Source organism: Drosophila subpulchrella, chromosome 3L (genome assembly GCF_014743375.2).
Source record: "Drosophila subpulchrella strain 33 F10 #4 breed RU33 chromosome 3L, RU_Dsub_v1.1 Primary Assembly, whole genome shotgun sequence".
Classification (NCBI taxonomy): domain Eukaryota; kingdom Metazoa; phylum Arthropoda; class Insecta; order Diptera; family Drosophilidae; genus Drosophila; species Drosophila subpulchrella.
In genome coordinates this window covers 12,129,388-12,156,720 of record NC_050612.1, presented here as the reverse complement: position 1 = coordinate 12,156,720, position 27,333 = coordinate 12,129,388, and the positions used below count along the sequence as shown (strand labels likewise).

General features: G+C 41.2%; 5 protein-coding genes and 1 long non-coding RNA gene across 8 annotated transcripts; 3 read left to right on the top strand and 3 right to left on the bottom strand.

The window, feature by feature from the left end:
• Positions 1-988: 988 nt before the first annotated feature.
• LOC119553586 (carboxypeptidase B) lies at positions 989-6,194 on the bottom strand. Its single transcript, XM_037864037.1, has 5 exons — positions 6,080-6,194; positions 2,813-3,488; positions 2,181-2,291; positions 1,942-2,096; positions 989-1,348 (listed from the first exon to the last, which is right to left on the bottom strand). The coding sequence occupies exons 1-5, from the start codon at positions 6,175-6,177 to the stop codon at positions 1,057-1,059; spliced, it is 1,332 nt and encodes a 443-aa protein (XP_037719965.1). The 5' UTR covers positions 6,178-6,194; the 3' UTR covers positions 989-1,056.
• Positions 5,610-6,260, top strand: LOC119553587. Its single transcript, XR_005219773.1, has 2 exons — positions 5,610-6,033; positions 6,089-6,260. It is a non-coding gene; the product is annotated as an uncharacterized LOC119553587 (long non-coding RNA).
• A 4,288-nt stretch (positions 6,261-10,548) lies between these two features.
• LOC119553589 (carboxypeptidase B) lies at positions 10,549-12,553 on the top strand. Its single transcript, XM_037864039.1, has 2 exons — positions 10,549-11,199; positions 11,480-12,553. Exons 1-2 carry the CDS (start codon positions 10,660-10,662, stop codon positions 12,452-12,454), a joined length of 1,515 nt encoding a protein of 504 aa, XP_037719967.1. The 5' UTR covers positions 10,549-10,659; the 3' UTR covers positions 12,455-12,553.
• A 193-nt stretch (positions 12,554-12,746) lies between these two features.
• On the bottom strand, positions 12,747-16,532 carry LOC119554231 (nuclear valosin-containing protein-like). Of its 2 annotated transcripts, none has more exons than XM_037865061.1 (9): positions 16,373-16,532; positions 16,065-16,188; positions 15,530-15,865; positions 15,425-15,475; positions 15,034-15,371; positions 13,707-14,969; positions 13,315-13,647; positions 13,029-13,253; positions 12,747-12,968 (listed from the first exon to the last, which is right to left on the bottom strand). In XM_037865061.1, the coding sequence occupies exons 1-9, from the start codon at positions 16,427-16,429 to the stop codon at positions 12,897-12,899; spliced, it is 2,799 nt and encodes a 932-aa protein (XP_037720989.1). In that variant the 5' UTR covers positions 16,430-16,532; the 3' UTR covers positions 12,747-12,896. The 2 variants fall into 2 exon arrangements, with proteins under 2 accessions (XP_037720989.1, XP_037720990.1); XM_037865062.1 differs by having other exon boundaries at positions 15,425-15,472.
• A 628-nt stretch (positions 16,533-17,160) lies between these two features.
• LOC119552878 (sphingomyelin synthase-related 1) lies at positions 17,161-21,866 on the top strand. Its single transcript, XM_037862778.1, has 4 exons — positions 17,161-18,051; positions 20,027-20,530; positions 20,594-20,760; positions 20,819-21,866. Exons 1-4 carry the CDS (start codon positions 17,439-17,441, stop codon positions 21,332-21,334), a joined length of 1,800 nt encoding a protein of 599 aa, XP_037718706.1. The 5' UTR covers positions 17,161-17,438; the 3' UTR covers positions 21,335-21,866.
• A 347-nt stretch (positions 21,867-22,213) lies between these two features.
• On the bottom strand, positions 22,214-26,533 carry LOC119552879 (akirin). Of its 2 annotated transcripts, none has more exons than XM_037862779.1 (4): positions 26,200-26,533; positions 24,204-24,584; positions 23,410-23,766; positions 22,214-23,345 (listed from the first exon to the last, which is right to left on the bottom strand). In XM_037862779.1, exons 2-4 carry the CDS (start codon positions 24,445-24,447, stop codon positions 23,335-23,337), a joined length of 612 nt encoding a protein of 203 aa, XP_037718707.1. In that variant the 5' UTR covers positions 24,448-24,584; positions 26,200-26,533; the 3' UTR covers positions 22,214-23,334. The 2 variants fall into 2 exon arrangements, with proteins under 2 accessions (XP_037718707.1, XP_037718708.1); XM_037862780.1 differs by having other exon boundaries at positions 26,204-26,533.
• Between the last annotated feature and the right edge of the window lie 800 nt (positions 26,534-27,333).

Sequence of the window (27,333 nt, the reverse complement as noted above, 5' to 3'; positions counted from 1 at the left end):
CACAATCGCTTTGGCGCCAGCATCCGCCACGGACATCATGTCCTGCTAGTGATCGGGGAAGTCACTGAAATTAAAAAAAGTTTAGTTTAAAATTAACCCAAATATTATTAGAATTATATTTTTCCCAAAAAGCAATATAACAATAGAAATATAACAACAATAAAATCTTGGTTTTTCCTCAGGTAGTAAGGTGACGTCAATTTGGGAATTACTTTTAGTCAGATAAAGCTATCAGCGTTAGTTTCCATAAATTATTTCTTTATCAATTACAGGAGAATATTTAATTTATTGATTCTTTATTATCCATTGCGCAACCAAAAGACATATGAAAGCTATAAAAATTTGTAAATTAAAGAATTCCTTCGCTTAGGCCACTGTAGCTAAATTGATGACATATCGTTGTGCTTATTGTACCAAATAAAAATTATCTATTCGAGTTAAACCATTTTCAATGGTTAAAATTTAAATTTTCATTTTTATAATTTTTTTTACTTTTTCATTTTATTTACCTTATTTGTTTCCGTAAAACCACTTCAGTTTATACCGAGTTGCAGAAAATCTCTTTACCTATAAAAGTGAAATACAATTGATGCAAAAAACTTTTGTTAACCTAATTCAGATTTAAGAATGAAGATAAAAACGTGATGCCGTGACAACTTTAAATTTTTGGAATTCTGTTTTCCATTAAGCGTTTGGAAATAAGTTAAAAAAATATTATAGCGTTTTCAAACAACTTTTTTTTATCAGTGGGCCAATACTTAATAACATTTTTAAGTCTTAAATATGTTTCAGTGATTTTTTTGGCATACAGACTTTAACAAATGGAGTTCTGTTTTCCATTAGGCAATGAGCTATACAAAAACATATGAAAGAATGCATAAGCGCTATTTTCAAGGAAATTATTTCTCTTAGTTAGTAAAATAAGTATTGCAAATTAAAATGTTTTTTTTCAATATTCAATTCTTTAATGCTTAACAACGAGGTCACTAATTATTTTAAGTTAAACAAACAATAAATTCAATTGCTTAAACAGCTTAGGAAATGCAGGAGCCTCATCTAGTAGAGGCTGACGTGCCGGATGAACTCGATGAAGCCGGCGAAGGTCTCCTTGCAGACGTGGATGATGTCGTGGGCGGGCACGTGGAACTCGTCACCGGGCAGCTCGAGCGTGTAGGACAGAGGGATTCCCAGGTTGCCATAGGCGAAGTCGTCCAGGCTGCCGGAGGCCTCGTACAAAATCGAGGCTGAGGTGCCGGTGGTGTAGCGGGTGCCGCGGTACCTGCCGATCTGGTTGGCGGCCCTCAGAGCCACCGAACGCAGCGTTCCCACGGTGGGTGGCACGGTGTTTCTGCACAGAGAGAAAACAATAGATTATTCTTACTTTAATTTTTTAGTTTTCAGAAATTTTTTTAAAAGAAAATTAAGGACATTTTAAAATATATATAAAAGTAACCGGGCTTTATATTTAAACTAATTATTAGATCATCCTATATTATTATACCAAGTCTCGAAAAACAAAACTATCTAGTACTAGTAGTATCTAGCATATTTATTTTACTTGCTAAGAATGTCCGAAACTTAAAAAAAAAACTCATGTTACCCTAAGGTAATATACGTTAAACTTATAGTAAGTTTTAAATACCAAATTTGCTTAGAACCTACTCTCATTTTAAAATGCGGACACAAAAACGGACATACAAGTTGGACAAAGAAAACTAAGAAGCATTGTAAACCTCGATATTTTTTGAACAGTGCTAATAAAAAAGAATTATATGGATGCAATGGTAGAAATATTCGGGCTTAATTGCTTTTAGCAAATAATTGAAAAGTAAATTGAATTTCTTTCTGGGCCACCCGCTGGCCGGGCCTTCATCCACAGCCGAGGATTTTCGGACATGGAACATGGAAATCAGGGAGACTGCACTTTCCGCCCATACTCACTTCGCATAGCCGTAGGGATAAAAAATGAATTTGCCAAATGAGTGAACATCCAGGCTGAGTTTCACACGGTTTCGATTGAATTCCAGATATCGCACCACGGCCGAGGTCTCTGGCTCCGAATTGGGCGCTGTACCCGAGTAAACCTCCGAGCAGAGCTGAAGTTTTGCATGGAAAGGATTTGGGGATTACATTCGAGGGTCAATGGCGAAGGTCACAGGCGGGGTCAACAAGTGGCTTACGTTTTGACTGGCTCCCTGGTAGTTCCAGTGGTTTCCAAAGTTACGGTTGATATCCACGCCGGAGCAGGAATGACCCGCATAACGATGACGATTCTTGCGCCAGAAACGATCCTGAAAAAATAAATATTATGTTAATAGAACTAGCTAATTTAATTTTACCAGAACATAGTACATAAGTACATATATGTACTACATACCCAAACATTTAAAAAAACATTTAAAATTCATTTTAAGTCCCCTGACACTTAAACACATTTAAAGTGCCACTTTTCTCTAACATAATTAATGTGTTTTCCCTCAGTTTCTTATGGATATTAAAGCGTATATGTAGGTACTTAATGATAAATGAGGAAGTCTTTTTTAACACATGTTTTTTACTCTTTGGTATATTTTTGGGACACATTTTTTTCTAAAAAGTGGTATTTAATTTCTACTTTTTTACAAGGAACTATTTTTGTAATGCCCTTGAATATGTGAATACGTAAATTATGTATTGCATTGCGCAAAAAAAATATATAAGTTAAGTAAAGTTTAAAATATGTAAAAGAATATTGATACAATATTTTTGTATAAGAATCACCATTAATTCAAATAAAGATTATTTGTTCCAAAAGTATTAATTAATTACTTACCGTCGTGTGGGTGTATTCATAGCCATCGGGATTGACCAAAGGCACTAGAAAAATCTCAACATCCTGCAGAACCCTTGTGAAGGCCCGCAGATTGGTAAGCAGCTCGTAGGCCAAATAGAGTACCGTCTGCGTGGTGATCCACTCCCTTCCGTGGGTGGCTGCCTGAATATAGGCCACTCGGCGGGATCGAACCCTGCTGTTCAGAGAAATCGACAGAGCAGCTATGTGGCGACCCTCATTGGAGCGGCCCAGGGATTCGTAGCGACAGTACTGTGGATATCTGGTGGCCAATCCGCTCATGAAGCTGAGGACTTCGTGGTATCGGGGATAGTGCGAGAAAAAGCCGCGGGCCTGGCGACGAGTCCTTCGACGAGGACGCTCCGCCTCCTCGCAATCCTCCTGCTGGCACTCCTCGTACTCCCCATCGAAGTTATCCTCGGCATAGGAGCTGTTGGCCTGAAGGGCAGCCATCAGCTCCATCAGGGGCTGCATCTCGTAGTTGACATCCAAACTAGAGAGCCGGGCCTCGAACTGGTTCTTCCGCTTGGGGCTCACCGTCAGCACCGATGAGTTCCTGGTCAGCAGCCAGAAGTCCAGCTCCGCGTCGTTCGTCTGCAGATCCACCATGTACCGGAAGGCATCCTCATCACCATGTTGCACTGTGTATTTGGTGTAGCTGAAATCATGAAAAGTTTTATTAATTTGCTTACAAAAATTATGAACTTTACAGTACTAAACATTAAAATAATAAAAGTATTTCTTATATTCATGTTTATATATATCATAGCACTTTTAAATGCTCGGTACCTTTATTTTTATTAAAAACTTTTTTTAAAGTAATATTCCATTATTTGCATTCATCCTAATATGCAAATATTCTTTTATTCTTAAATTAATATTGTATATATAGATTTGGTTTGCTTTTTGTGAACCCATTTTAAGATGGAAGATGAAAATGTTCTTTAAACTTGCACAAAAATGTTGAATAAATCATAATTAAGCCTAACAGTTTAAAAGTTTTTATCTAAACCTAACTTAGCCCATAGATGATCTTTAAAATAAGAGTGTGCCAAATAAAAATTTTTTTGTAATGCTGCATTAAACATTATTTTCCAAATCTAAAAAGATAAGTTAGTTCGATAAACAAATTAAAAGCCATAATTTCTAGTCAGTGTGTCAAGGTTGGGGGATCTATTGTTTTGCTAGATATGTGTTAATTAATTCACTGTAGATATATGTTGTGTTTGGACAAATAAATATTGGCTTCCATTTAACAGGCATTTAATTAATCTAACAGCAAACTATTTTGGCACTTTTTGCCACTTTTTTAGCAAAGCCATTTTTCGGAACTGAGAGTGTGATATGCTTATTAGCGGTACATAATTAACTGATACCCCGACGGATAATGATTATCTAGCAGCGGGAATCCCGATGATTGCTCCACATGTCTCAAACTAATTGGACAACAAATTAATTTATGGCTCGCCCTCGCCTGGCGTCAAAATGAGTTGTTGATTCATAAATTTATGCAAAGCGACTGCTGGCCGCCGTTTGTTGGCTCTTTGCCACCTCGTACGATTCGGTGGCCAATTTATCATCTCATGAAATTCCACAACGGAAAACGAAAAGACGCAGATACAAGAAATAATGAAGAAACAAGTCATAAGTCCCTGCATATTTATCTCGTCTGCATTATGGGATTGTGTGGGTGGCAGGGGGCATATGATATGATATGATCGAATACCCAATATAGTGCAGACAAAAGCTAATCACGTGAGATGGCCAAAGGCGTTCGATTATAATTTAATAAGACGCCCCCTGCGGTTGGTCAAAATGATATAGCCAGCGGGTCCGATTTTTCATCTCTTAAGCTTATGAATTTTTGTTAAAATTTTCCCAACGCATTTTTAACCAAATCAAAGCCTATTGTCCATCGAAATGACCATCGACCTTGTGAAAATTCATATCACTCGGCGTTTCCAACTTTATGTATTTGAACTTGAAAACGGTTGGGTAATGGAACATCTGGCTGGTTTCGATCGGAAGGAAGCTTTTAATTTAGATACGGAATTCCAGAGAGTGGTTCTAAGTTTAAAGCCTCTGCCACCACAAAGCCCTCATCCATCACTCATACGCCGCATGGGCCGCTGACAGGCGGGGGGCGTGGCATGTTTGACAAACATTTCGCACTGCGATCGCTTGGCAATTACAAATTGTGCAAATTATCAACGGCATTGTTGAATGTACAACTGTTGGCCATTGGCCAAACGACAAAACGTTTACCGACGTTTATTACGACGACTTCTAATCACGTCCAATGACCATGGATTCGGCCAACGCTTTGGAGGAAATATTAAAGTAAAATAAACCTTTGTTTATCCTACGATTAGATGCGGCTGGTGATGTTTGCATAACTCAGTAACTCTAAAATCTATTTAATATTTGTATCGCATGAAACTACAATGCCTTCAATTACTTTAAATGCACTTTAAATAATAGTTTAAATAAGTAATGGCAAAATAAAACAATTTTTATAGCTTCTGTTACTGACTAGTGAAATATTAACTTAAAGTATTAATTTAAAAACTAAAACTAACATCTTTTTAGTCACCTCAAGGATCTTGTTTATAAATGATTATAGAAATATTATTTTCTGAAAATTATAGAATCTATACATTACCTTTATGAAGGTTTTAAAGCCATATTTTACTCTAAAGTTTCTAAAAAAAATTATCTACTACATACTATATATTTTTATAGATCCCAATCTATATTTATTCTAGTGATCCAAGCACATTGTTTCCAAAAAACCCACATTAAACATAAAAAACACCAAAAAGTATCAGAATGTGGCAATTACTTCGGGATATGGCCAATTTTTTCTGTAATCAATATCGCTATTTTTGGCTGGCCTCTATTTTAGCCATACCATACCTATCCTACCGATCACAACAGACCGATTTCAATATGCTGGATTGCTTTATAATGTACGCAGCTGTGTTTATTGGAGCCTTTGGAATGATTCAGGACGAGAGGAATGGTCGTCCTCGTTAGCCCAACCTGATGAATAAAACCCCGATCGTGAAAGATGCGAAAACCTGTTTCTCAGCTAGAAACACTTAAGCACTGACCAAAAAAAAAATCCAATTAATGACTTGCCCTAAAGAAGAGCCACTTGATTGATGTGTATTACGTATTATTTGTTTTTTCCTTCTTTTTTGGTAACGATGTTAATTATAATTAATGCGAGTAGCCGCTGATGATTACCCTTCGTAGCCGGCGAGATTGTTGGCGAGGCCGAAACCCGCCAATCCGACGAGGCAGAAAGCCCAGCTCCACACGATTCCCTGCCACATTTTAGCCATGTATATATACTAAGTGCACTTCCACACTGAGATGCTTCCACGATCTTTGGCTAATTATGTATTAAAATATTCAGTTGCATGGACAAGCACACGTTTTTGTATGTTTCTTTTTATGCACTTTTGTTTAGCTGGTTTGTTTTATTGTTTGCACGCTGCACTTGTGGCGATTAGGTAAGAGTTTTCAAGAGCTTTTAGTTGGAGTGATTAGCTTGGGGGGAAAACTCCGAAATGATCACTGTTCAGCGGACGCGATCCGTGCGTTTCATCTCCGGTCCGGCGGAAGACTGATGGGCGGTCTGTAAAGCGGCCGAGAAAGAAGACGAGATGCTGGCCAAAATGCCGAAAAAATGGTCTCGGATCGGATCCGAGTTGATTGTTTAGAAAAGTGAGTGTCAAGGTCGGGCTTTGCGACCAGTTTTGGAAGTTCCGAAATAAAAAAGCGGCAAACGCGTCACGAGACAAGATTTTGGGCACGCGTCTTGGCCTATTTGATATATTTCAACTTTCGGCTAAGAACTTCTTGTTATTTTTGCATATTTTATTCACCGGTTCGATTCCCTTTAATTTGTACTTTTTCTTTTCTTTAACTAATTGGTTTTAGGTTTTTTTTTTAGAATCAAAAACTTGTTTGTCCGTATTTATTGATCACTTTTTGTCGCACTAACAATTTGTTCTGGCTTATTTTGTGGATTTGCATCCGCATATGGCGATTCGTAAATCGATTCTGAAGCCGTTGCTCGTTTATTTTCTGGTTTTTATAGAGGAACCCGTATGCTGGCGGCTTCCTAATGTCATGATGATGAGTGTTCTGTTGGGATTCGATTTGAAAGTTCAAGATGTGATCGTGTCTTATCCGCAGATGGAGATGGGCCGCACTTTGGAGCACTGAACTTTCGAATTTGGCCAAAAACGGACAAGGTCACGAGCCCCCAAAATAGCCGGAAGCAATGGCTTGGTTAGGTTCATTACAGTTACCATCAATATCCACCGTCTAAATACGCATTTATGAGTTCATTAATTCGTCAAGAGATCATCATTGTGATCGCCGCCAGAAGCCAGGTCACTCAACGTCCAACTCATCATCTGATATTTATATTTGAATTCATTCGACTTGACTTTGCTTTCGGCTCGGTTCGCTTTTGTGTGTAATTATAACACTTGGCCATAGCTTCAGGCACTTCCGCCTGCAGTATTTCGGCTTTCGACAGGGAGTTCGGCAGTTGGAGATGAACAAAAAAGCCGCCATTCGCATATTTCCGGTGGAACTAGTTTATCTAAAATAATTTAAATTTAAAATTTGTGCGACTTCTTTGACTTAATGGATTCCACTCGGCTTAATGCCAGCTCTCTAGACGAGTTCTAAGTCATTTTAGTTTATTTATTAGCCGGGTCCAGAAACCACCATTATTATCTAACAGCAGCCCAAAGGGCATTCACCTTCCCCAGCAAATTAATTCACTATCTCAGCTCTGCGATCGCATTAACTTAAAGGCTTATAAAGATTCGTATAAGGAGAGATCTACTTGGCTTTAGGTATTGTTCGGCTCAAGGCATGACTTTGTTTTGGTCGCGCTTTTGGCGGGATTATTTGCATCTGAAAAACCTCTGATGACAATAGATGCGTTTGGCCTTAACCATGAACATGAAATCTGAAATCTTTTGCCTGGGAACGGAACTGCGGAGTGCACAGAAATAAATTTAGATGATCAATACAGAGATTTTCAATTCAAGAAAAAGATTTGATCTGAACTTGTGCAGTATCGTGCATACTAAATAATGGAATATATGAATATTGAAGCGAATAACTTAGGTTTTCTTAAAGGTTAAGTCATTGTGTAAAATAATTTTTTCTTGTGTTTATGTTTTCTTAATAGAGTGTTGATTGGCTCGTGGAGTGGAAAATCTTGTTGAGCTCGCACAGTAATCAAAATAATCAGAATATTGCCTCACAAACTATGCCAAATTGCACAAAGTTAAATTGCCCTGCCACATGACAAAAATGCAGCTTGTTGGGGCAGGTCCAGGGAAAAACTTTCCCAGGAAATCCGAATTTGTTTGGGCATAATTGTTTGGAATTTTGTTAATTCGTAAACAGTTTTATGCTACATTACATTTCGTCATCGCAACTCGAACGGAAGACAGGAGACAGCCGTCAGGCTAGCAACAGGAAAAAAGCCCCAGAATTCCACAAAGTTTGGCCCTTTTTATTTGCCAACATGCTAATGACATAATGCATACTTGAAAAGGGTTTCCCCTTTAACTTTTAGCCCTAAAGGAGGGCGAGCAACCGACTGACTTACTGACTGGGAAAGGCTTCACTTGCTCCATTCATCCATTTGGTAAGGGACCTTGCGTGTTTATACCAAGTTACACTGAAATAAAAGGGGTTAAGGGTTTTAAAAGGTAAGGAATTTACTGATTTAAATAAAATGAACATTTCATACAAAATACAAAAGCATCCAATAAGGAAGTTTTTTTTAAGGAGTCATTAGTACCTTATAAGAAATGTGTCATTTCTCTTTATTTAATTAAAGTGTTTACTTTAATAAATCTATACTAATATGTACATGAACACTCGCATTTGTAATAAACAAACCTTAAAATATAAAAACCTAACCATCTCTAAAAATCCCTGAGCTACTTAACAAACTAAAGAAATAATAGTTTAAGTTTATAATGATAGGGTATTCAACTGAGAAAGTAGTAACAAATTGTTACTAACAATGTATTATGTAGACATAGCCAGACGTAAATATATGGCAGTCACTGTGTCAGGAAGTTGACTAAAAGACCGTTAAATGAAAATCAACACGAACATGGTTCCTGTATAAATCAACTGGTTGCGTTGCTCCCGCGATATGCCATACATATTTATACCAATTTATATGGATTCAGTTAAGGATACGGCTCTACAGTTGTATGAATTTTTGTGTGTGGTCCTCACCGACCTGCCGCGCACTTTTGACTTTTGCGTTGACATGACATTTGCCAAGCCATAAGAAATATATTACACTCCGCAACAAGTTGGCGGAACTCTTGAAAGATATTTTTATGGGCATCATAAGAAGGAACAATCGTTTGATCAGCAATTAGGTACAGGCCTTTAAGGCCTTTTAGGCCTATAATAATCCTATAATAAAGTAATACATTTCAGTATTAATTTTCATAATCGAATAATAAATGTTAGGTAGTTATCCACTTACGGTATATATTGCTTACATAGCTTCTTTATAGATAAATAAATATTGTTCAAGTGAAGTACAAGAAATTGTACGAGTATAATAGGATTTCAAGATTATCTAAATTATTATTAATGTATAGCATAATTTTTTAAGTTATTTAAAACCAGCATTGATAACTGTAACTATTTCAATATAAAGTTTATTGTATTTTCTTTTCCCTGCAGTCGAGTGTAATCAGGAAGCCGAGATCCACAAATGAACTTCGCTGTAAAACGCTTAACCGGAGAAGGACCGAAACCGCTCCTCCTCCAAATCGTTGCTCGTTTCCCAGGCTGCACGCCAGCTCCAGGAGTCCCTGTTTATTTTCCCTGGAAGTTGCCTTCTGTGCTTTTGGACGCCCACGCCGCTGCTCCTGCTCCTATTCCCTATCCCGATTTTGCTCCAAACCCACCAGTCAAGCAACCCCGTCCTCCTGTCTGACATTTAGCATATTTGCGTTTTGTGGCAGCTGCAGCCAGGCTGGGGATTCCGAGCCGGAATCCAAATCCAATTCCGCATTACATGCTACCGTGCCCAACTTATTAAACGTTGTCGCTGTCCCATTTACCCACTGCGAACTCAACACTCAAAGAAAAAATCCAAAAACTTAAAATACTAATGTGCTCTCTATATAGTTATAATTATACATTTCTTTCCATAAACATGTAATAAAATTTAGAATTTACTGATTAAAATTAATAAAATATAAGCTTTCTAAATTATTTCCAAAACAATAATACCGCCTTATGTTTAAAGAACTCTGTCTTTATTGATTTCCTCTCCTTATAATGTGGGTGACACATGTTTTATGATAACTAGAAATTCAAAATATGTTTGTATTTAAAAATAAACCATTAAAAAATATTCAATGAATTCCAACATTGTTTTAGAAGTACATTTTTTGAAGTGCATCATCAGGGACAACTCAAGGGGAGTTGGACTTTCCGTGGGAGTACGATTTTTGCCATTTAGTGGTACAAAAACCGGGCGACCGCCGTTTAGGCCCGCACAATGGAAGACAAACCCAAGCAGAGCACACGGCTCGCTCTGCTCGTGGTCGAGCGGCTTCATCTGAACATCAAGTGCCAGGTGAGAATCCCACCCAGCAGGCCAGGCTAATTCTACATAGGTGTCAGTTCCGACCGAAGTCTCAGTTTTCAATTGAGTCTCAACCATACGTTAGACAATATTCTTAAATTCTGCAGTGATAAAACGTTTTTCTTTTTTGTTTCTCTTTTTAAAATCCTTTGTATTCTCTATAATGGCGGCCATATCCAAACGTAACACTCAGACGGCAAAGGACCGGAGCCGAGATGCCCCCATAACGCCACTGCGCCGGATGGTCATCCCACGGCCGGACATCCTGCACACCTATCTGGAGTACAAGCAGATCAATCAGTATATGGAGTACCTGGTCCAGCGGTATCCCCATTTCGTGCGCATGCACTCCTTGGGACTCACGCACGAGAAGAGGGAAGTTCGAGCTCTGGAGATCAACTGGATGAACTCGGATAACGTGGAGTTATCCCCACTAATCCGGGAGCAAGCGCCGCGATCCTTCGATATCGCTCCCAATGGAAAATCCACTGTTCCGGTGGTCCATCAGGGTGAGCACTGCCGGAAAACCGTCTTCATAGAGGCGGGAACACATGCGCGCGAATGGATCACCATCTCCACGGCCCTCAATTGCATCTACCAGCTGACGGAGCGATACACCAGGAACATAGAGGTGCTACGCAAGCTGCGCTTCATCATCGTTCCGCTGGTCAATCCCGATGGCTACGAGTACTCCCGCACCAAGGTAAATTTTATTAGAAATAAGCAAAGGATCCATTAATTTTAACGTAATTAAGAATGATTTGATATTACCTTTTCAGTTAAAACCAAATACTAATATATTTTTTAATATTTCAATTAGGTTTTAAAAAATTCAAATATTTGTTTAATATTTAACCTTTTTTTTAACGGCAAGCATTACATACTATCTTAAATTAACGAAATTATAGATTATCTTTATTGTATTATGCATATATTAAAAGAGGCAGCTGTGCCTAACATAATGTCCACTCCTTCATCCTCAGAACGCCAAGTGGCGCAAGAACCGGCGGCCCCACAAATCCAGCAAATTTGTGGGCACCGATTGCAACCGAAACTACGACATCTTCTGGAACAGCGGACCCAGCAAGATCAACCGCAACACCTACAAAGGTGAATGTCCGTTTTCCGAGCCCGAAACGCGAGCCATGAGGAACATGCTCAACCGGATGAGTTCCAATTTGCTTTTCTTTCTGTCGCTGCACTCGTATGGCCAGAGCATAATGTACCCATGGGGCTACTGCCGTGATAACCCACTGTACTGGCGGGAACTGAGCTCACTAGCGAATTCCGGCAAGAGTGCCATTAAATCTTACAACGGACGAGAGTACCGAACGGGTAGCATAAGCTGTCTGACCAAGAGAACTATTGCCGGATCCGTTGTGGACTATGTATATGGTGTGCTAAAGGTGCCGATGGCTTTGGTGATGGAGTTGCCATCGCGGGAGCTCGGCTTTCAACCACCGGTGGAGATGATCAGTCAAATTGGACACGAGAGCTGGTACGGCATTCGGGAGATGTGCAAGCGTTCCTATGACCTGCGCCTTCAGATTGTCCGTGAAAATGAGCCGCAACTGCCTCGTCCGCCTCGATGCGAGGCGGGTAATGAAGGTGTGGCAACAGAAACCCTTACTGCATCCACGGAGGAGTCCACTGCGGCAGGTGGCGATTGTGCCAAGTCGAAGCCCAAGAAGAAGCGGGCGAAGCGCACGGTTCGGGCGACCCACGATGAAATCCTCCGAATTCAGAAGGGTTTCAAGGCAAGTGAACCGCCTGCCCTGCCTGAAGGAATCCAGGCCCTGCCTGCCGGACTCTTTCCCCGGCAACTGGAACCTCGGGTTCCACCTGTAAAGCGATCAGGACTCAGTCGTGATGGACGGGGGGGTGGCGATGGCGTTATTCTCACCAGCCATGGCAAACCTCCCATCTCATCCACAATGCCACTAGGGGTGTTTCTTTAAGCTAATAAGTTTCTGTTTATGATTAGTGCGAACGTGTAAGAGATTTGTTTTAAATTAAATGTGTAGGCCAACTTTAACTGCGATGAAACGCAACTGAAATAGCCCCTTTCATTCAAATCCTACAGACATGTCAATTATAAGGTTAACTCCTTAAAATTAGAAACCAATTTTTCAAGTTACTATAAAAAATAAAAAAGAAATGAATAAAAAAGTGTAGAAATGAATGATATATTTCAAAACTCTGAAAACCTTTCAAAAACAAAATGCATTTCCCTCTACACATTTCAAATGGTAGGCTTACAATTTCAAAAATTATTTGGTTTTTGGGTAACATTACGGTTTTTGTATTGAAAATCATACGTTAGTCCTCGAAATTCACATTGTAATTGATTTACGAGTGTTCTTATCGACTATTCCAACAAATCCATTATTGTTGAGAGCGTTACTTATCATCAAAGGTGGGTACCCTAGGTGCAGCGTATTTCAAGCGCAGTTTATCATATATTTTGCGATCCTGTTAATAAAATACACAATTAGCAAGAGTAAAGAAAAGAATATTTTGAGGCATTCTTACCTGCTCGTTAACTGAGGGGCGCAACTGCTGCAGAGCCTCTTTGAAGTGCTGGCTGCGTACGCACAGATCGTCGAGATTTGTGTCGCCATCGTTTAGAGATTGGCGTAGGGAGAACATAGAGGCCTGCTTAACCAGCCCTGCCAAATCTGCGCCAGTGTAGCCCTCTGTTTGTGCGGCAATCTCGTCGAGATTTACATCCTCCGCCAGCACAGGACGCTTTCCGTTCTGCAAGAAAAAAGGAAATCATATTTTTAAATGAAATTACTTATGAAAAAAAAAAATTTACCTTTGTGGTGGCCTTTAGAATCTCTGCACGTTCGCTCTGCTCGGGCAAACCCACGTACAGAATGGTGTCCAGACGACCAGGTCGTAGGATAGCCGGATCAATGATATCCGGTCTGTTGGTCGCCGCCAAGATATAAACGCCCTTACGCTCCTCCACGCCGTCCATTTCGGTAAGCAGCTGGTTGACTATACGGGTTCCGGAATTATTCCCATCGCCACCGTCCGATCGTTTGGGACACAAGGAGTCGAACTCGTCAAAGAAGATGACGCAGGGTGCAGAGTTACGGGCACGCTGGAAACAGGCACGCACAGCGCGCTCGCTTTCGCCAACATACTGGAGAAAGATATATTCATTAGCTAGGTAGGAAACATCACCGATCTCATTTAACTCACCATGTTCATAAGCTCGGGTCCCTTAATCGATATAAAATTAATGCCAGCTTCATTGGCAATAGCCTTGGCCAAAAGAGTTTTGCCGCAACCTGGCGGACCACATAGCAAAACGCCCGAAGGAGCAGTCAATCCAAGGCGTTCCAGCATCTCTGGATACTTAACTGGCGCCAATACAGCCAGCTTAAGCTCTTCGCGAATTTTTTCGAGGGCTCCAATATCATCCCAAGTGGTGTCCGGAACAGTGACAAAGCCCTCGCGCTTGGCCGAAGGTTGCATTACCTTTATGGCGTCCACGAAATCGATAAGAGTGAGGCAGAAATTTGGATCAGCGAACTCCTCGGGAGGATTGTCCAGAAAGTTGGTCAGCTCGGCCAGCGTGGGCTCGTAGTATTCGTCGTTGGAGGAGTTTGCTTGCTGCTCTGCGTATTTTTCCGGCTCTTTGGCAGCCTCTTCTTCATCCACCTCCATGGCGGCGTCCGTTGGTTTCTCAGGTGACTTGCCATTGGTCGCTTTCTTGGGGGATTTGGTTTTGGCTGTGTCGCCCTCGGATTTTTCCTTATCGGTTGCCTCCTTGTCACCATCCGCCTTTTCTTCTGTCTCAGCCTCCTTTTCAGCTTCTTCTTCACCTTTTGGCTCAGCCTCTGTTTCTTGTTTAGCTTTGTCACCAGACTCCTCGATGGGCTCATCGTCGTCCAGAGTTACCGTGGTCATGTTCTTCTCGCTGGCAGCGTGCAGTTCACGGAACTTCTTCATCGACCTACGCTTTACGGCCACTGAAGCTGCACGGCTGACTAAAGCCATCAGATCAGCGCCCACATAACCTGGAGTTAGTTCGGCAATCTTATCATAATTAAGCTTCGGATCAATGGACAAGCCCTCGCACTGGATGCGCAGGATCTCACGACGCTCCTTGCGCGACGGTATGTGTATGGCAATTTCGTGATCAAAGCGACCAATGCGGCGTAGACCGGGATCCAGGACGTCGGGACGTGTGGTGGCCGCAATGACCACCACAGACTGACCAAACTCGTTGGCCTTTAGGTTATCCAAGCTGCTTATCAGCTGCGACACAATGCGCCGCTCCATGTCCTTGGACGCCCACTGGCGGTTGCCGCCAATGGCATCGATTTCGTCGATGAAGAGCACGCAAGGCGAGTAGCTCATTGCCTGTTCGAAGACATCGCGGATGCGCTCCTCCGACTCGCCAGAGATGCCACCAATCAGCTCCGTGGCTGGCACTTCCAGCAGCGGCATTTTGAGTTGCTATGGGGAGAGGGAAGACGGATCTAAATAAGATACCAAAGTAACTTTCTTTTATATTGCATACCCCACTTATGGCACGGGCTAGAAAGGTTTTGCCACAACCTGGCGGACCGTGCAGCAAAAGACCTCTCGAGGGCAGCAGTCCCAATTGAAAATAGAACTCCGGCGACTTAATATGGATCAGCATCTCGCACAGCTCCTTCAGGGTGCTATCCATTCCGCCAATGTCCCGGAAACTTTCTGTGGTGTGCTGCACCTCCAGCTCCTTCTTGTACTTCCGCGGGCGGTCCCGGTTTTGGTTTTGATGCAGCTGCTGATACAAACTGGACGCACTGCGATGATCCTTACGTTGACCGGCGTCCTCAGAGTGATTTTTACCCCTATGACCCATACCTGTTGGAACTGAATGGGAAGACTTAAGTGGTTTTCGAGGGGTAATGCAAGGAAACACTCACATTTGTGTGCCGACTCCGGGCCAGCGCCTTGATGGGTATTCGGTTTAGCTGCTAATAGAACTTCTTATTAAACCGAGATCTTTCTTCTTTTTTATAAAAACTCACATTTCTTAGGAGCCGCTGTTGTGTCCGGCTGATCTTCCATCAAGCGTTTCAAAGCGTTGGGCTGAACAGCTGGAGGCTGAGGAGGCGTAGGCCCGTCTCCGTTGGTGGTGTTGGTATTGGAGTCATCGTCGTTTTCGTCCCCACTGGATATATCGATGGGCTCGCTGATGGGCTTGGCGGCCAATGCCTTCCTTGGCACAGACTGGCTGTACAGGCTGTTCATCATATTGTTCATCACACTATTGGTGGGTGGTGCCTCGAATTCCTCGCTGATGCAATCGTCCTCCGAGCTGCTTACCTTGTCCAAGTTGTAGCTATCCGAGATGATGGAAAATGCTGGAAGAATTGGGAAAATATTTTATGACATTCCTAATAGGTAATCGATTATCGATATAAAATCAAATTAAATCAGAATGTCAATTAAAAACCTTTCCAGGGCCAACTTAACTTTCTTCGTATGACAGAAAAATGTGACATGGACCTTTCAAACTGATAGTTATCATAGGTTTTCAATCACAATTTGCCCATTGTTTACCTTGATGCACCAACTGCCTGAAGGGTCCAAATTTGCGTCGCGAGTACTCCGGATATTTTTGCATCAACTCCCTGGTCATCTGCTTCACATCCAGGTAGGTCTCGCCGATGTGCTCCTCGAGGTACTGAAATCGAAACAGAAGCGCAATTAGCACACGATGCGGGCAGTCTGCGACCTAACCTTGTTTTCCTTGCCCAAATTCGCCGCCCTTACAAAGGGTTTTTCGGTTTTTTTTTTCAAGGGAATTTGCCGGCTATCGTTGCAGCGGGCGGGGGGAGGAAGGGGAAGTTCGTCGGTTTTGGACCCACCTTCTTCACTCGGATCGTTATCAGATGGTCGTGCAGCAGCGGCTTGGCCTTCTTCATATTACTCGAGGATTAATTCTGCCCAAAATTTCGCACGGGAACTAAAAAAACTTTGCCGCTCGCAAAGTGCAAACGACGCCGTCGCCTCGATATATTCGCTTCGCGAACGTTTTCACACCCGCACCGTTTCGATTGGGATGCGAATTAATCGAAAGTGGTTTTTTTCAGACACGCGGTGATGTGATGCAAACTGTTTAACTCTTTAAAATTGAACAAAAAATATGCGGATCGTCTATTGAGCCGGTTGAATTTTCATTTTCAGATAGCTGTGACTTCAAAACATAAATCATTTCATTTATTTTTGATTTCTAGTAACTGTCAAAAATTAAAAGTTATTCAAAATATATCCAATATAACTTAGAAAGACTTTATAATCAAATTAAAAAAAAAATTTATAAAATCTGCTTATAATTATGCTTATATTATATAAAAGAAATTCACACCTTTAAAGAATACCCAAAAATATGTAGTTAAAATTTACGGACATTAAAATTTATTACTTTTCTTAATAATAAAAGTATAGCAGTACCAGTTTTTTAATTTATCAAAAGTTAAGTACAATGACAAGCTTTACCAATTTTTTAGTGTGAACACTGCTATTTTCACCCCTAGTAACTGCGTATCGATAACCAATGCGGCTGACCACCTGCTATCGATACACCCCGGTCAGCTGTTCGCCGTTGTTATCTCGCTCCCGCCCGCTGCAGAGCCGCTCACTCTGCTCTGCTCTCTCGCTCGCTCTCTGGTCGGAACAAACTGAGCAGTCTGGATTTTACAAGTAACCAAACCAAATTAAATGTGCTTTTACATCAACAAACGCTGGACGCGCAATAAGTGAGGTGATAATTATGCGCCGCAGTCGCAGCAGCCAGCAGTGAGATAATGATGCACTCCGCCTGAGTTTTGGCCAGCACAATTGTTTGGATTGGGTAAATCGCTAAATTGAATAAAAACAAAAACAAAAAAACAGCCAGGCGAGAAGAACGTCGAACGGAAAAAAGAAAGCGCGATGTGCGACGGTGAAATTGGCGATCCGGTGACTCAGCCACGTTCCGAGGGCGGTGGATTGATATCGACGGATCCGGAGGCCCGGACGCACTACCTCGATCCGGCGGACAAGCACCTGACAAATGGATCACCCGAACCGGAGCCCGTGGATCCCCTTCTGGTGGCCGAGTGGTCCACGGAGGATGTGTCCAATTGGGCCTGCTATACGGAGCACTTCTCGCGCATCCTGCTCGACTGCCTGCGCCTGGAGGCCATCGACGGCCAGGTCCTGCTCTCCCTCACCGAGGAGGATGTGCGGGATTTGCGCTACCGCCTGGGCTACAAACTCACCTTTGGGGAGCTCAAGAAATTCTGGCTCGCCACGCTCAAACTACAGCTGCTGGTGAAGAGCAGCTCCGCGGAGTCCGTGATGCTGGGCATCGAGAGCCATGGCGGCAACTCCGTCTATATGCCACTAAACACCACCACCGCCGGCGGCGGTGGTCCTCCATCGACATCCACGTGCCCCTGCCCGCAGGTCGAGTGCCCCAGCTATGTGTCCGATTGCGATACCTATTTGCGCATGGGCGGACGCTATGTTCCGCCGGAATACTTCAAGACCGCCATGAGCTTAGGTGAGTAGACCGCTCAGCCTGCCCCCCCTTCAATTACGAGGGTCAATTGTCCATTGATTGCTTCTCCGGGCTTATCGGTCGTGTGCCAATTCTCGAGAGCTTTTCGCTATGGCGCAATTCAGCCATAAACTTGCCCTGTGATAGCCGAGAAATAAGAGGTTTCCCCATGGGAATGCCTTATAAGTAAGGCAACCATACGCATATGGTGAATAATACGTCAATACAACTTGTAGTTTATCAGATATCAGATTTATAAAATAAAAGGCAGTAAATTGCTCATTTCCTGTGGCAAGCTTTCGTATATCCATATGTCACTATTTAAAAATAGTTCTGCACTATCGGACTTTCGCTTTCTTTTTCATATCCTATGGCTGACAACCTAGAAATAGATAGTATATTCCATTCACTTTGATAGTTTAAATAGGTATGCCAAAATGTCCATAACTTAAATAATATAAACTCTATAGATTATAGGAAATAATTAACTGATAGTTGTGTTCTTTTTAAGATTACTCAGCTATTCTCAGCAGTTCTAATGCATAACAAATCCAATCACTACCTTGGCGATAACCCAAAAGTAATTGGTTTCCCTCAAAGTTCAATGTCACGCACGCTATACATTTTATTAAGCACATAATTGTATTACAAGTATAGTTCCCGAACTGAACTCTATATAAGGTATTCACTGCCAACCCAAAAATAACACTTGATAACCCAAAAATAAAAGGCTTTCTCAACAAGTTCACATGCAATGTTCCTTAATACGTCACCCTAATATTAATTATAGTTTCTGGGCGCTTTACTATTATTTATATTGAGCATTTTGAAGGTTATTGTGGAGACGCCGCTCGCATTTATTTGTACATGTACTCATGGGGAATCTCGCCTCTCATTCTGGCTTACTATTTTCATTATTTGTGTGGGCTTGTGTGCTTTTTGTGTAACTTTGCGTGCATTAAATTTCAAATTCCGATTTGTTTATGGTACCCTTCAAACGGCTGACTTACTTTACGGGGAAATCTACAAAAGTTTAGCGACAAAACAAAACATAAACACAGTTGTCAATTGCATTTCAATTTTTATTAAGTACCTAGAAAGGCACACTTAATTGATTGGTTCAAAATAAAAATATTTTCTATAAACAGATTTGTGGATACAAACGTTCAATTAATTCGTAGTTATTAGTAGTAGTAGTTAGTATTTATTTAAGTTTATAATGTTCGAAATTGCTGGCAAACTATCTAATATTAAAATGAGCAAAGTCCAGACATAACAATGGACTTATCTAGGCCAATTTCCTATCAGAGCCATTCTTTTTCGATAATGCATTTATCATTACAGGCTGTGTTTGTTTTCTTTTGCCAATTCTATAGATAAGTCTGGCAGTTTGGCAGATAAAGGCATAAACAGATAATTCTTGGCTTAGGTAGTAAATATAACACTTTTATCGCTTTTGAAATGGGGCCAAAATCATCCACAATAAAAATTAAAATGTTTCGTTCCTTTGTTATAAAGGTTTGCGCTTTATATATAGTACAATTATAATACAAAGATGACTATCAGAAAATCGCAAAGTGTACTTTTGTACTTATATATGCACTGATCTCTTGTGCTTTAGTCATCATTGTGAATCAATTTTTTTGTTCAGTTTTTATTTCTGTATTGAAAGTGATGTGTTAGAATCCTTTTCTTTTTTTCTTTAAAAAGTTATTAAAGCAATCCTTACAATTTATAAGCCTTCATTAGATAAGGAAGCATGTTCTTTTATTTAAAGTGTCTATAAAGCACATATCATTTGATCCAGTTTAAAAAATACGAAAAAAATCAATTCAAAGATTCAATTCGTTTTAGTCTAGGATTACTAGATTACGGTAGCAAATTGCCGATTTCACAACTGTTTTTCCATGTGCAGACCTAAATTGGTCACAGTTTGGATCCGCATAGTAACCGAGCTTTTTGTTCTCCCCACTTGCAGGCTACTCGTTCGTGGTCACCTGGATAACCTCATTAACGATGGTTATCGTGCATGAGCGGGTTCCGGACATGAAGCGCTATCCGCCGCTGCCGGATATCTTCCTGGATAATGTGCCACACATTCCGTGGGCCTTCAACATGTGCGAGATCACTGGCTCGCTGCTGTTCACCATTTGGGTGGTCGTCCTGATCTTCCACAAGTACCGATTGGTCCTTCTGCGGCGATTCTTCGCTCTGGCGGGCACGGTTTTCCTGCTGCGCTGCGTCACCATGCTGATCACCTCGCTGAGCGTGCCGGGAACGCATCTGCAGTGCAGTCAAAAGGACTTTGCCATAGATGATCCCAATGTGGACATGGTGGGTGCCCTGATCATCCGGATGTCGCGGGCCTATCGCATCTGGAGCGGCCTGGGGATGTCCATTCAGGGTGTGCGCACCTGCGGCGATTACATGTTCAGTGGTCACACGGTGGCCCTGACCCTGCTCAATTTCTTTATCACTGAGTGTGAGTTTTAATACTTATTAGTATCTGTTTTAGCGTACTGACCTCCTGACTTTGTTCCTCCAGATACGCCGCGCAATCTGTACTTCCTGCACACGCTGACCTGGCTGCTCAACATGTTCGGAATCTTCTTCATCCTGGCTGCCCATGAGCACTACTCAATCGATGTGTTCGTTGCCTTCTATATCACCTCACGCCTGTTTCTCTATTACCATACGCTGGCGAACAATAGGGTGAGTACTTATACGATATTGGTTGAATAACCTTTCTAAACCCCTTCTCTTTCCACAGGCTCTCATGCAAAGCGACTCGAAGAGGACGCGTGTTTGGTTTCCCATGTTCAGCTATTTCGAGAGCAGCGTCGATGGAATGGTGCCCAATGAATATGACACACTTGGCTCTCTAATCGATGGGATTATTGAGCAGATCTTCAAGGCCAAGGATCAGTTGGCCTTAATCGTAAAGCGCAACTGGGTGGATGCTCCGTTGAGCGACAGTTCATCGGTTAACATATTTGGCTCCGAATCGGATAGGTTATTACACAATGGAACATCTGCACCGGCTTCTTTCCGCTTTCACCAGTCGATGGTTGGCGGATTGGGTCACCAGGGAGGCCAGACACATCTGAATAATGCTCGACCCACGGCTGCCACGCCCACCGCTGCCGCAACGTCGGCGGCAAAGAGTTTACAGAGCCAGAAGAAGACCTTTAGGGATGCAAGTGTGGATCCCTTCTCCAGGACGACGTTCGTCGCAGGCCAGGAGCCCTCCAAGGACGCACCGCTGAAGGAAAAGAAACAACTCTGATTCCGATTCCCACAGCCATACGCTCTTCCACATCAGTTTATCGATGCCGTTCTTCGAAAAGCAAACATGCAGAAATCAACCATACCGACTGATATTTTTATTTCGAAATTTCCATTTTTACCCCTTTACAGCTCCCTCCCCCCATTTCCTCGTATTATGCTACGCATTCTACCATATGTAGTGCCTTCCGGGTCGTATGTTCTCCCCCCTCTAGAACAATGTTGTTTCCCCCAGAGCCTTTCCTTAGTTAACATGTGGAATTTGAATATCGAAGTTTTCTTAGCCGGGAGACGCTCCACGCCGGCTTGTAATTGATAATGATGATAAGATAACCCTCCTCATTCCGTTCAATTGAGTTTTGAACTAAATGTATTTATTATTGAAGACTTTTAATGCATTATTATGTAATTGTAAGCATGTGAAACAAGCGTATTTTTAGTTAATTAGTGATAAGTTTGGAAAGTTTCTGTTGAACGCACAAAAATCAATAAATCACTTGAATATTCTCAGAGTCTGGAGAAACCACTATAAAGATTATTAATTGTTATTCATAAATGGAAAGTTGTTCAGAAGTGAATTAATTTATTTAAATCGGGCATCAGATGATTGTTCAGTCTTTCCCATCTGAAAAAAGTTAGCCCCAAGCTTTGCTAAACCGATAACAAATATTCTACCGGTATTGATAAATGATTTTTCAAATTGTTTAAAAGCTTACTTTTACCATCAGCTTACTTTTAGAGCAACCTGAACCAATCATAACGCTTTATTGAGAAATTTAGGGTGGGTTTAAATAATAATGGGGTTTACAAACGGATGAAATTTAAAGATCATTTTACAAACAGAATTAAAAGCTTTAAAAAGAAAAGACCAGCGGGCTTCTACAATTCATCATTTTATTTTTGTTTGTTTTAATATAAAAATGGCATTTCTTTACTAATTTTAAGTTTAAATTACTAATGTAAAGTATGTATGATTGCGGTAATTGAAAAATATATATATATCATATATTCTTGTATATATTCTTCAAGGTGTGAAAAAAATATTTGTAATGAACATGAAACTTCTTCTGTCAAGCGTATTATATAAGAAAGCGTTCAATTCGACTTAATGAATATCTTTTCTTTTTTTGTGTTATCTTTTTTTCGGTATTCTTTTCCGTATGTTGCAAAGCCAATCGAAACATTTCAGTTGTTTTGTGTGTTTACATCGCTTTGCCATAATTTGCATCAAAGGAAGAAACAATTAACAAACGATACTCGAGAAAATAGACAAAGCGTTTGTTTCTCGCCTTAATACAACTAATATGCAAAAATAAACTATGAAAAGTGTTCTTCATGAGTAGTGAGTTATCTTTGTTGATTTAATGTTCGCCCCATTCGCTCGGGGCCTTCCGCTCATAAATAACTATTTCAAAAACAATATAGTTTGATACGTTTTACATCATACCTTAATGCTACATGTACCTAACATTATATTTACCAATTCTGTCGGTCTGTTATGTACGAAGCTACGTTTGAGGTTTCATTGAATCGTTTTCTCTACGGATGCACCATATATGTCTGCAGTGGCTGTGTGCTTATAGTTCTTCATATCAGATATTTGTCCTTTTATTTAGAATTTTCGTTATGTGAAAAACATAAATTTAACAAGATTTCTTGGTTTTCTTCTTTTGTGTTTTTTCTGCTTGCTATTAAATAATTCATCCCTTTGCTGCTAACCGATACAATATATATGTAAATCTAGGCATAAACTATAACTGCTTTCTTCGCGTGTATTTCAAAATATATTAAACACGATGTATGTTGTAGTTTGTTTTTTTTTTTTTTTTGCGTTTTTTAGGTTTTTTTGTTGGTTTGTTTTGCGTTTGCTTTAGTTTCCTTATTTGTTGTTTGTTTTAGTTTTAAATGAGGGCTGTTGTTGTCGCGGTAGATCTACCGTCACATAAGATCGTAGTGCAATTATTAATTTCCTTACTGTGAGGCTCGAGGACCTGCACAGCCTTACGACAGGTCTGAAAGGGATAAGACAATTAGTAAGCATATCAATAGGGGATGGATGCCAATTTAAGCACTCACAGCTAGGCGCTGCCTCGTAGCGACGCTGTATCTGATCGTATGTGAACTTGACGAAGGCATCGTACTGCTCGGCCAGCTTGGTGGTCAGCACGGACTCGTAGCGCTCCCTCAGCTGGTTCTCCCGCTCCTTGATCATGCTCTCGCAGATGAGCTGCACCTGCTTGAACGTGAACAGGGCCTTCTCGCCGTGGCGCATCAGGTTCGGTGGGCTGTCCGGGCGGCGCGGGCTCTCCGGGCCCATCTCCGATCCGCTCGACTCCGAGTCCTGCATGCGCTCCAAGGCCGACGAGGTGATCGGCAGCTGTTTGCGCTTGTGCAGTCTCTTGATCTCGTTGCACAAGCTCTCGGCCATTTTGTCTGGAAAATGGGAAGGGGTAAGGTGTTTAGAAATACCTGTACATTTGTAGGGGTGCTAAAAGATAAGATTGTATATAGGGGATGGAACTCAAAATGGGGACCATTCAGAGATTTCATGTTACAGAAAATTGATCCTTATAATTGTTCAGTTATATAGGATATATACATATGTAACGGACAAAGTAGAATTTAAACTTCCTAGTATTACATTGATGGAACCCACTTTGGATCCCGAATTTACCAGTAAAGTGGTCATTAAATTTTAAACATAACATTAACAATTAAATACATCATATTTCCTGAACATTACATGGAAAATGTTTTTACTTTGAAAGATATGAATTCTTTACGAATTATCAAGGATAAAAGTACTCAATGGTAATTTAATCCCACAAGATATAGAGACTTAAAACTATTCCATATCCTAATTATCTCACCTGGCGACATCTTGGCCAGCGAGGCCTCGCTGAACGGACTGGGTTCGGTGTTGTCCTTGGCGAATCGGTTGCTGGGCGTGTGGGGCAGTCCCGCCGAGGTGCTGGGACCGTCGCGGTCGCGGGACGGGGACCCTGTTCCTGCGTTGCTCCCGGCCTGGCCGAACGGATTGCAGCGCCGGCGCTTCGGAGGACGCTGGTTCATCGACTCCCAGTCTAAGGCGCGTTTCAGGGTTGCACAGGCCATCGCTATGATTGAGGTTCTTCTTCCCGGGGTTCTTCTGAGGGATTGATATAGATGGCTCGCCTGATTGTAGGTAGCTGCTGCTGATTATTGCCTTGGTGTCGGATGATGGATGCTGCAGATGGATGATCGAGCGTCGGCTGCAAGGGGCAAACAAACAATGAATGAGTAAAGTGAAGTGAACACCTTGCTGGCAGATAAAAGACCACAAACTGGTTTCAAGGAAAAACAGGATTCACAGGCGTGCACTCACGCACACGCAGCCAATAAAAGAAAATGGTGCAGCGATTTATGGCTATGCCAGTGCTGGCAATTTGGCCTTTCTGCCTGGATATAGCTGGGAAAAATATCATTTCCTTATCTTATCGCTTCTAGGGGCTGTGATTTTCAAAGTAACTTGGAGGGGTAAGATAACTAACAGATGGTTCAAGGCTTTGTATGCAGGGGCAATCTCTTAAAAGATTGATTTGGTAGAAACATCAGCATAAATGCGGATAAACCTGCATAAATTAAATCTTAAAAGGCTTTTAAAATGCTATTTAGCCATAATTACAGCAAGCCGATCTCTTTTCCAAGAAAACCATTTATAAAATTAAAACGCCAGTAAAGAGCTTTTAAAAGCCAAGATCGCCTAACTTTAATGACTTTGATGACGTTTGGTTTAGGACAAGGCAAAAGAGAACTGAAAAATATACAAGGCAAGCAAAAAATATAGCATGGAGTGACTGTTCCCAATTTAATATTCGTCACGGTTTCATTTTACCAAGTCTCCAAAAATTAAGCTCCAAAATTAATCAATTAATTAAAAATAAATTTTTTCCGATAAAGAATTGGGAGAAGGTATAAACAATTCTTATGTGTTTTTGATCGCAATGATACATATATATTAAACTAAAATTATGTTCTAAACTTTAAATGGTCCCTTAATTATTGTTTGGCTACTTTAGAGGCCCCTAGCTTTTTTCCGGCCATAGCCGACAGCTCCGATGCCCTGCAAGCAGCTGCTGTCGCCGCAGGAAAAGAAAAGGGCGATACCGAATCGGAATTCCCACTCCGAATGGCCAGAAACTCCGAACAGAGGGAGAAACGGGCAAAGAAAGCGAAGAAGTGGCGCAGCGCAATTAAAGGACGGCCGACAATGGAAACCACCACGACAAAGGCAACAACAACAGCAGCAAATGCATAGCAATGCAAGGCGAAAAAGGAGCAGTGGAAAGTGTGAACTGTAACCCAATGGCAGAACAACCACCGACGAAACTAAACTACGCAGGATAAGGATAATAAGCGTGTTCTTCGCTCTCCTCTTTCTGGCCCCTTTCCTTCTCTTCTTCTTCGCTGCAGCGGCAGCTGTACCAGCTGTTTTCCGCACCAACACACGCACACGGCCAGAGTTCGATTAACCTCAACACGTGTGTGTTAGTGAGTTTGCTGCTCTCCTTCCTCCAATAATTTATACTTTTTTCTTAACCGTATTTAATGCCCTTTTTGTTTTTTACGTTTTACTCTTTTACGTGACAAATACCAGAGATTAGTTTAAAAAAACGAAACCGAAATGACAGCAGCCAAGGCGATCACACTGGTTGTCTCGCTCTGGCCTGCACAGAGGCACACACACACACACAGAGACACGCACACGCACACCGTTGTGAGTTGGAATGTTGATTTCATGAAATTTTAAAAATGGTCGAATCGCATATCATTATCAGCTTTCCAGAGGAAAAACGCTGAACACACTTTTCACACCATCGCACTTACATACGTTAATTGGATTTTCTGGCTCTTGCGGCTCTCTTCTCGCTTTCTGCACCACTTCACACGCGCTTTATTTACTTTTTTATTGTGCCACTACTCCGCTGGCACATACGCACGCACATTCACGGTCCAACTTCAGTTTGGGTGGTTAATCTATATATTCGGGTAGAAATTAAAATTGCTGTTGCTGGCTGGTTGTTTGAGCAGTATTCAAAAGGCCACTGAAATGCACTGTCAGTAGGTGTTCGACGTCTGCGACTCGCCTTCTATAATTTACAAATTTTTCGTCGATTGGCGATTGGCGTGTTGGTTGGTTTGGTTGGTTGGGTGAGTTTTACAAAACAACGTAAGTACGTAAGTACGTAAGTACGTAAGTACGTAAGTGTCGGCAAAACGTAAGTGTCAGTAAAAAAGCGAGATAGCTTCAGCGTAAGTGTCAGTAAAAAAGGGAGATGCAAGATGCTTCGTAAGTGTCAGCAAAACGTAAGCCAACGTAAGTGTCAGTAAAAAAGGGAGACAGCCTCAGCGTAAGTGTCAGTAAAAAAGCGAGATGCAAGATGAGAATGGAAGTGGCAAAAATGGACGACGAAGTGCGTGACGGGCGAACAGTGTGACCGCAGGGCGAGCGTTGTGGAGGTGAAAATATATCAAAATATATATATCGATATTTTTGTATAAAAATAAATATTTATATCGTGATATATCGCTATTTTATACCGACTGTGTTTATTATACGGTCACTAGGGCGGTCCACATTTGTATGGAAATTTTTAAGGTCCTACTCTCACCCGCCTATACGGTATTTAATGTATATCAAAAAAAATTTTTTTGAAAAAATCGAATTGGAAAAACTTTTCTAGTTGCTAAAACCAGAATTTTCATGGTCGTACAAGATGGAATTGGATTTAATTATTGAAAATATTGACAATAAGGTATTAAAACCCTCGAGTTGCATAATAAGTCATTTTAAACATTTCGGAAAGAATTTTATTTTTTTTTTTGAAATAACCGTTTCAGAAATGAACCTTCTGTAAACACTTATATACCCATTTGAGGAAGGACAAAGAAGGCTCTCCTTTTATATTAACATTTTTTTTAGGCTAAAATAATCTTTGTGAAGCCGCGAGTCCAACCAAA

Excerpts from the sequence above, each read along its gene's own strand:
- LOC119552878 (XM_037862778.1), top strand. The coding sequence starts at position 17,439 with ATGTGCGACGGTGAAATTGGCGATCCGGTGACTCAGCCACGTTCCGAG. Across the intron at positions 18,052-20,026 it reads CAAGACCGCCATGAGCTTAG|GCTACTCGTTCGTGGTCACC; the intron begins GTGAGTAGACCG and ends CCCCACTTGCAG. Across the intron at positions 20,531-20,593 it reads CAATTTCTTTATCACTGAGT|ATACGCCGCGCAATCTGTAC; the intron begins GTGAGTTTTAAT and ends TTGTTCCTCCAG.
- LOC119553589 (XM_037864039.1), top strand. The coding sequence starts at position 10,660 with ATGGCGGCCATATCCAAACGTAACACTCAGACGGCAAAGGACCGGAGC. Across the intron at positions 11,200-11,479 it reads ACGAGTACTCCCGCACCAAG|AACGCCAAGTGGCGCAAGAA; the intron begins GTAAATTTTATT and ends CTTCATCCTCAG.
- LOC119552879 (XM_037862779.1), bottom strand. The coding sequence starts at position 24,447 with ATGGCCTGTGCAACCCTGAAACGCGCCTTAGACTGGGAGTCGATGAAC. Across the intron at positions 23,767-24,203 it reads GCTGGCCAAGATGTCGCCAG|ACAAAATGGCCGAGAGCTTG; the intron begins GTGAGATAATTA and ends CCCATTTTCCAG.
- LOC119554231 (XM_037865061.1), bottom strand. The coding sequence starts at position 16,429 with ATGAAGAAGGCCAAGCCGCTGCTGCACGACCATCTGATAACGATCCGA. Across the intron at positions 15,372-15,424 it reads CCCGGAGTCGGCACACAAAT|TTCCAACAGGTATGGGTCAT; the intron begins GTGAGTGTTTCC and ends CTTCCCATTCAG. Across the intron at positions 13,254-13,314 it reads TTCTAAAGGCCACCACAAAG|AACGGAAAGCGTCCTGTGCT; the intron begins GTAAATTTTTTT and ends TTTTTCTTGCAG.
- LOC119553586 (XM_037864037.1), bottom strand. The coding sequence starts at position 6,177 with ATGGCTAAAATGTGGCAGGGAATCGTGTGGAGCTGGGCTTTCTGCCTC. Across the intron at positions 3,489-6,079 it reads AATCTCGCCGGCTACGAAGG|CTACACCAAATACACAGTGC; the intron begins GTAATCATCAGC and ends TCATGATTTCAG. Across the intron at positions 1,349-1,941 it reads TATCCCTACGGCTATGCGAA|AAACACCGTGCCACCCACCG; the intron begins GTGAGTATGGGC and ends CTCTCTGTGCAG.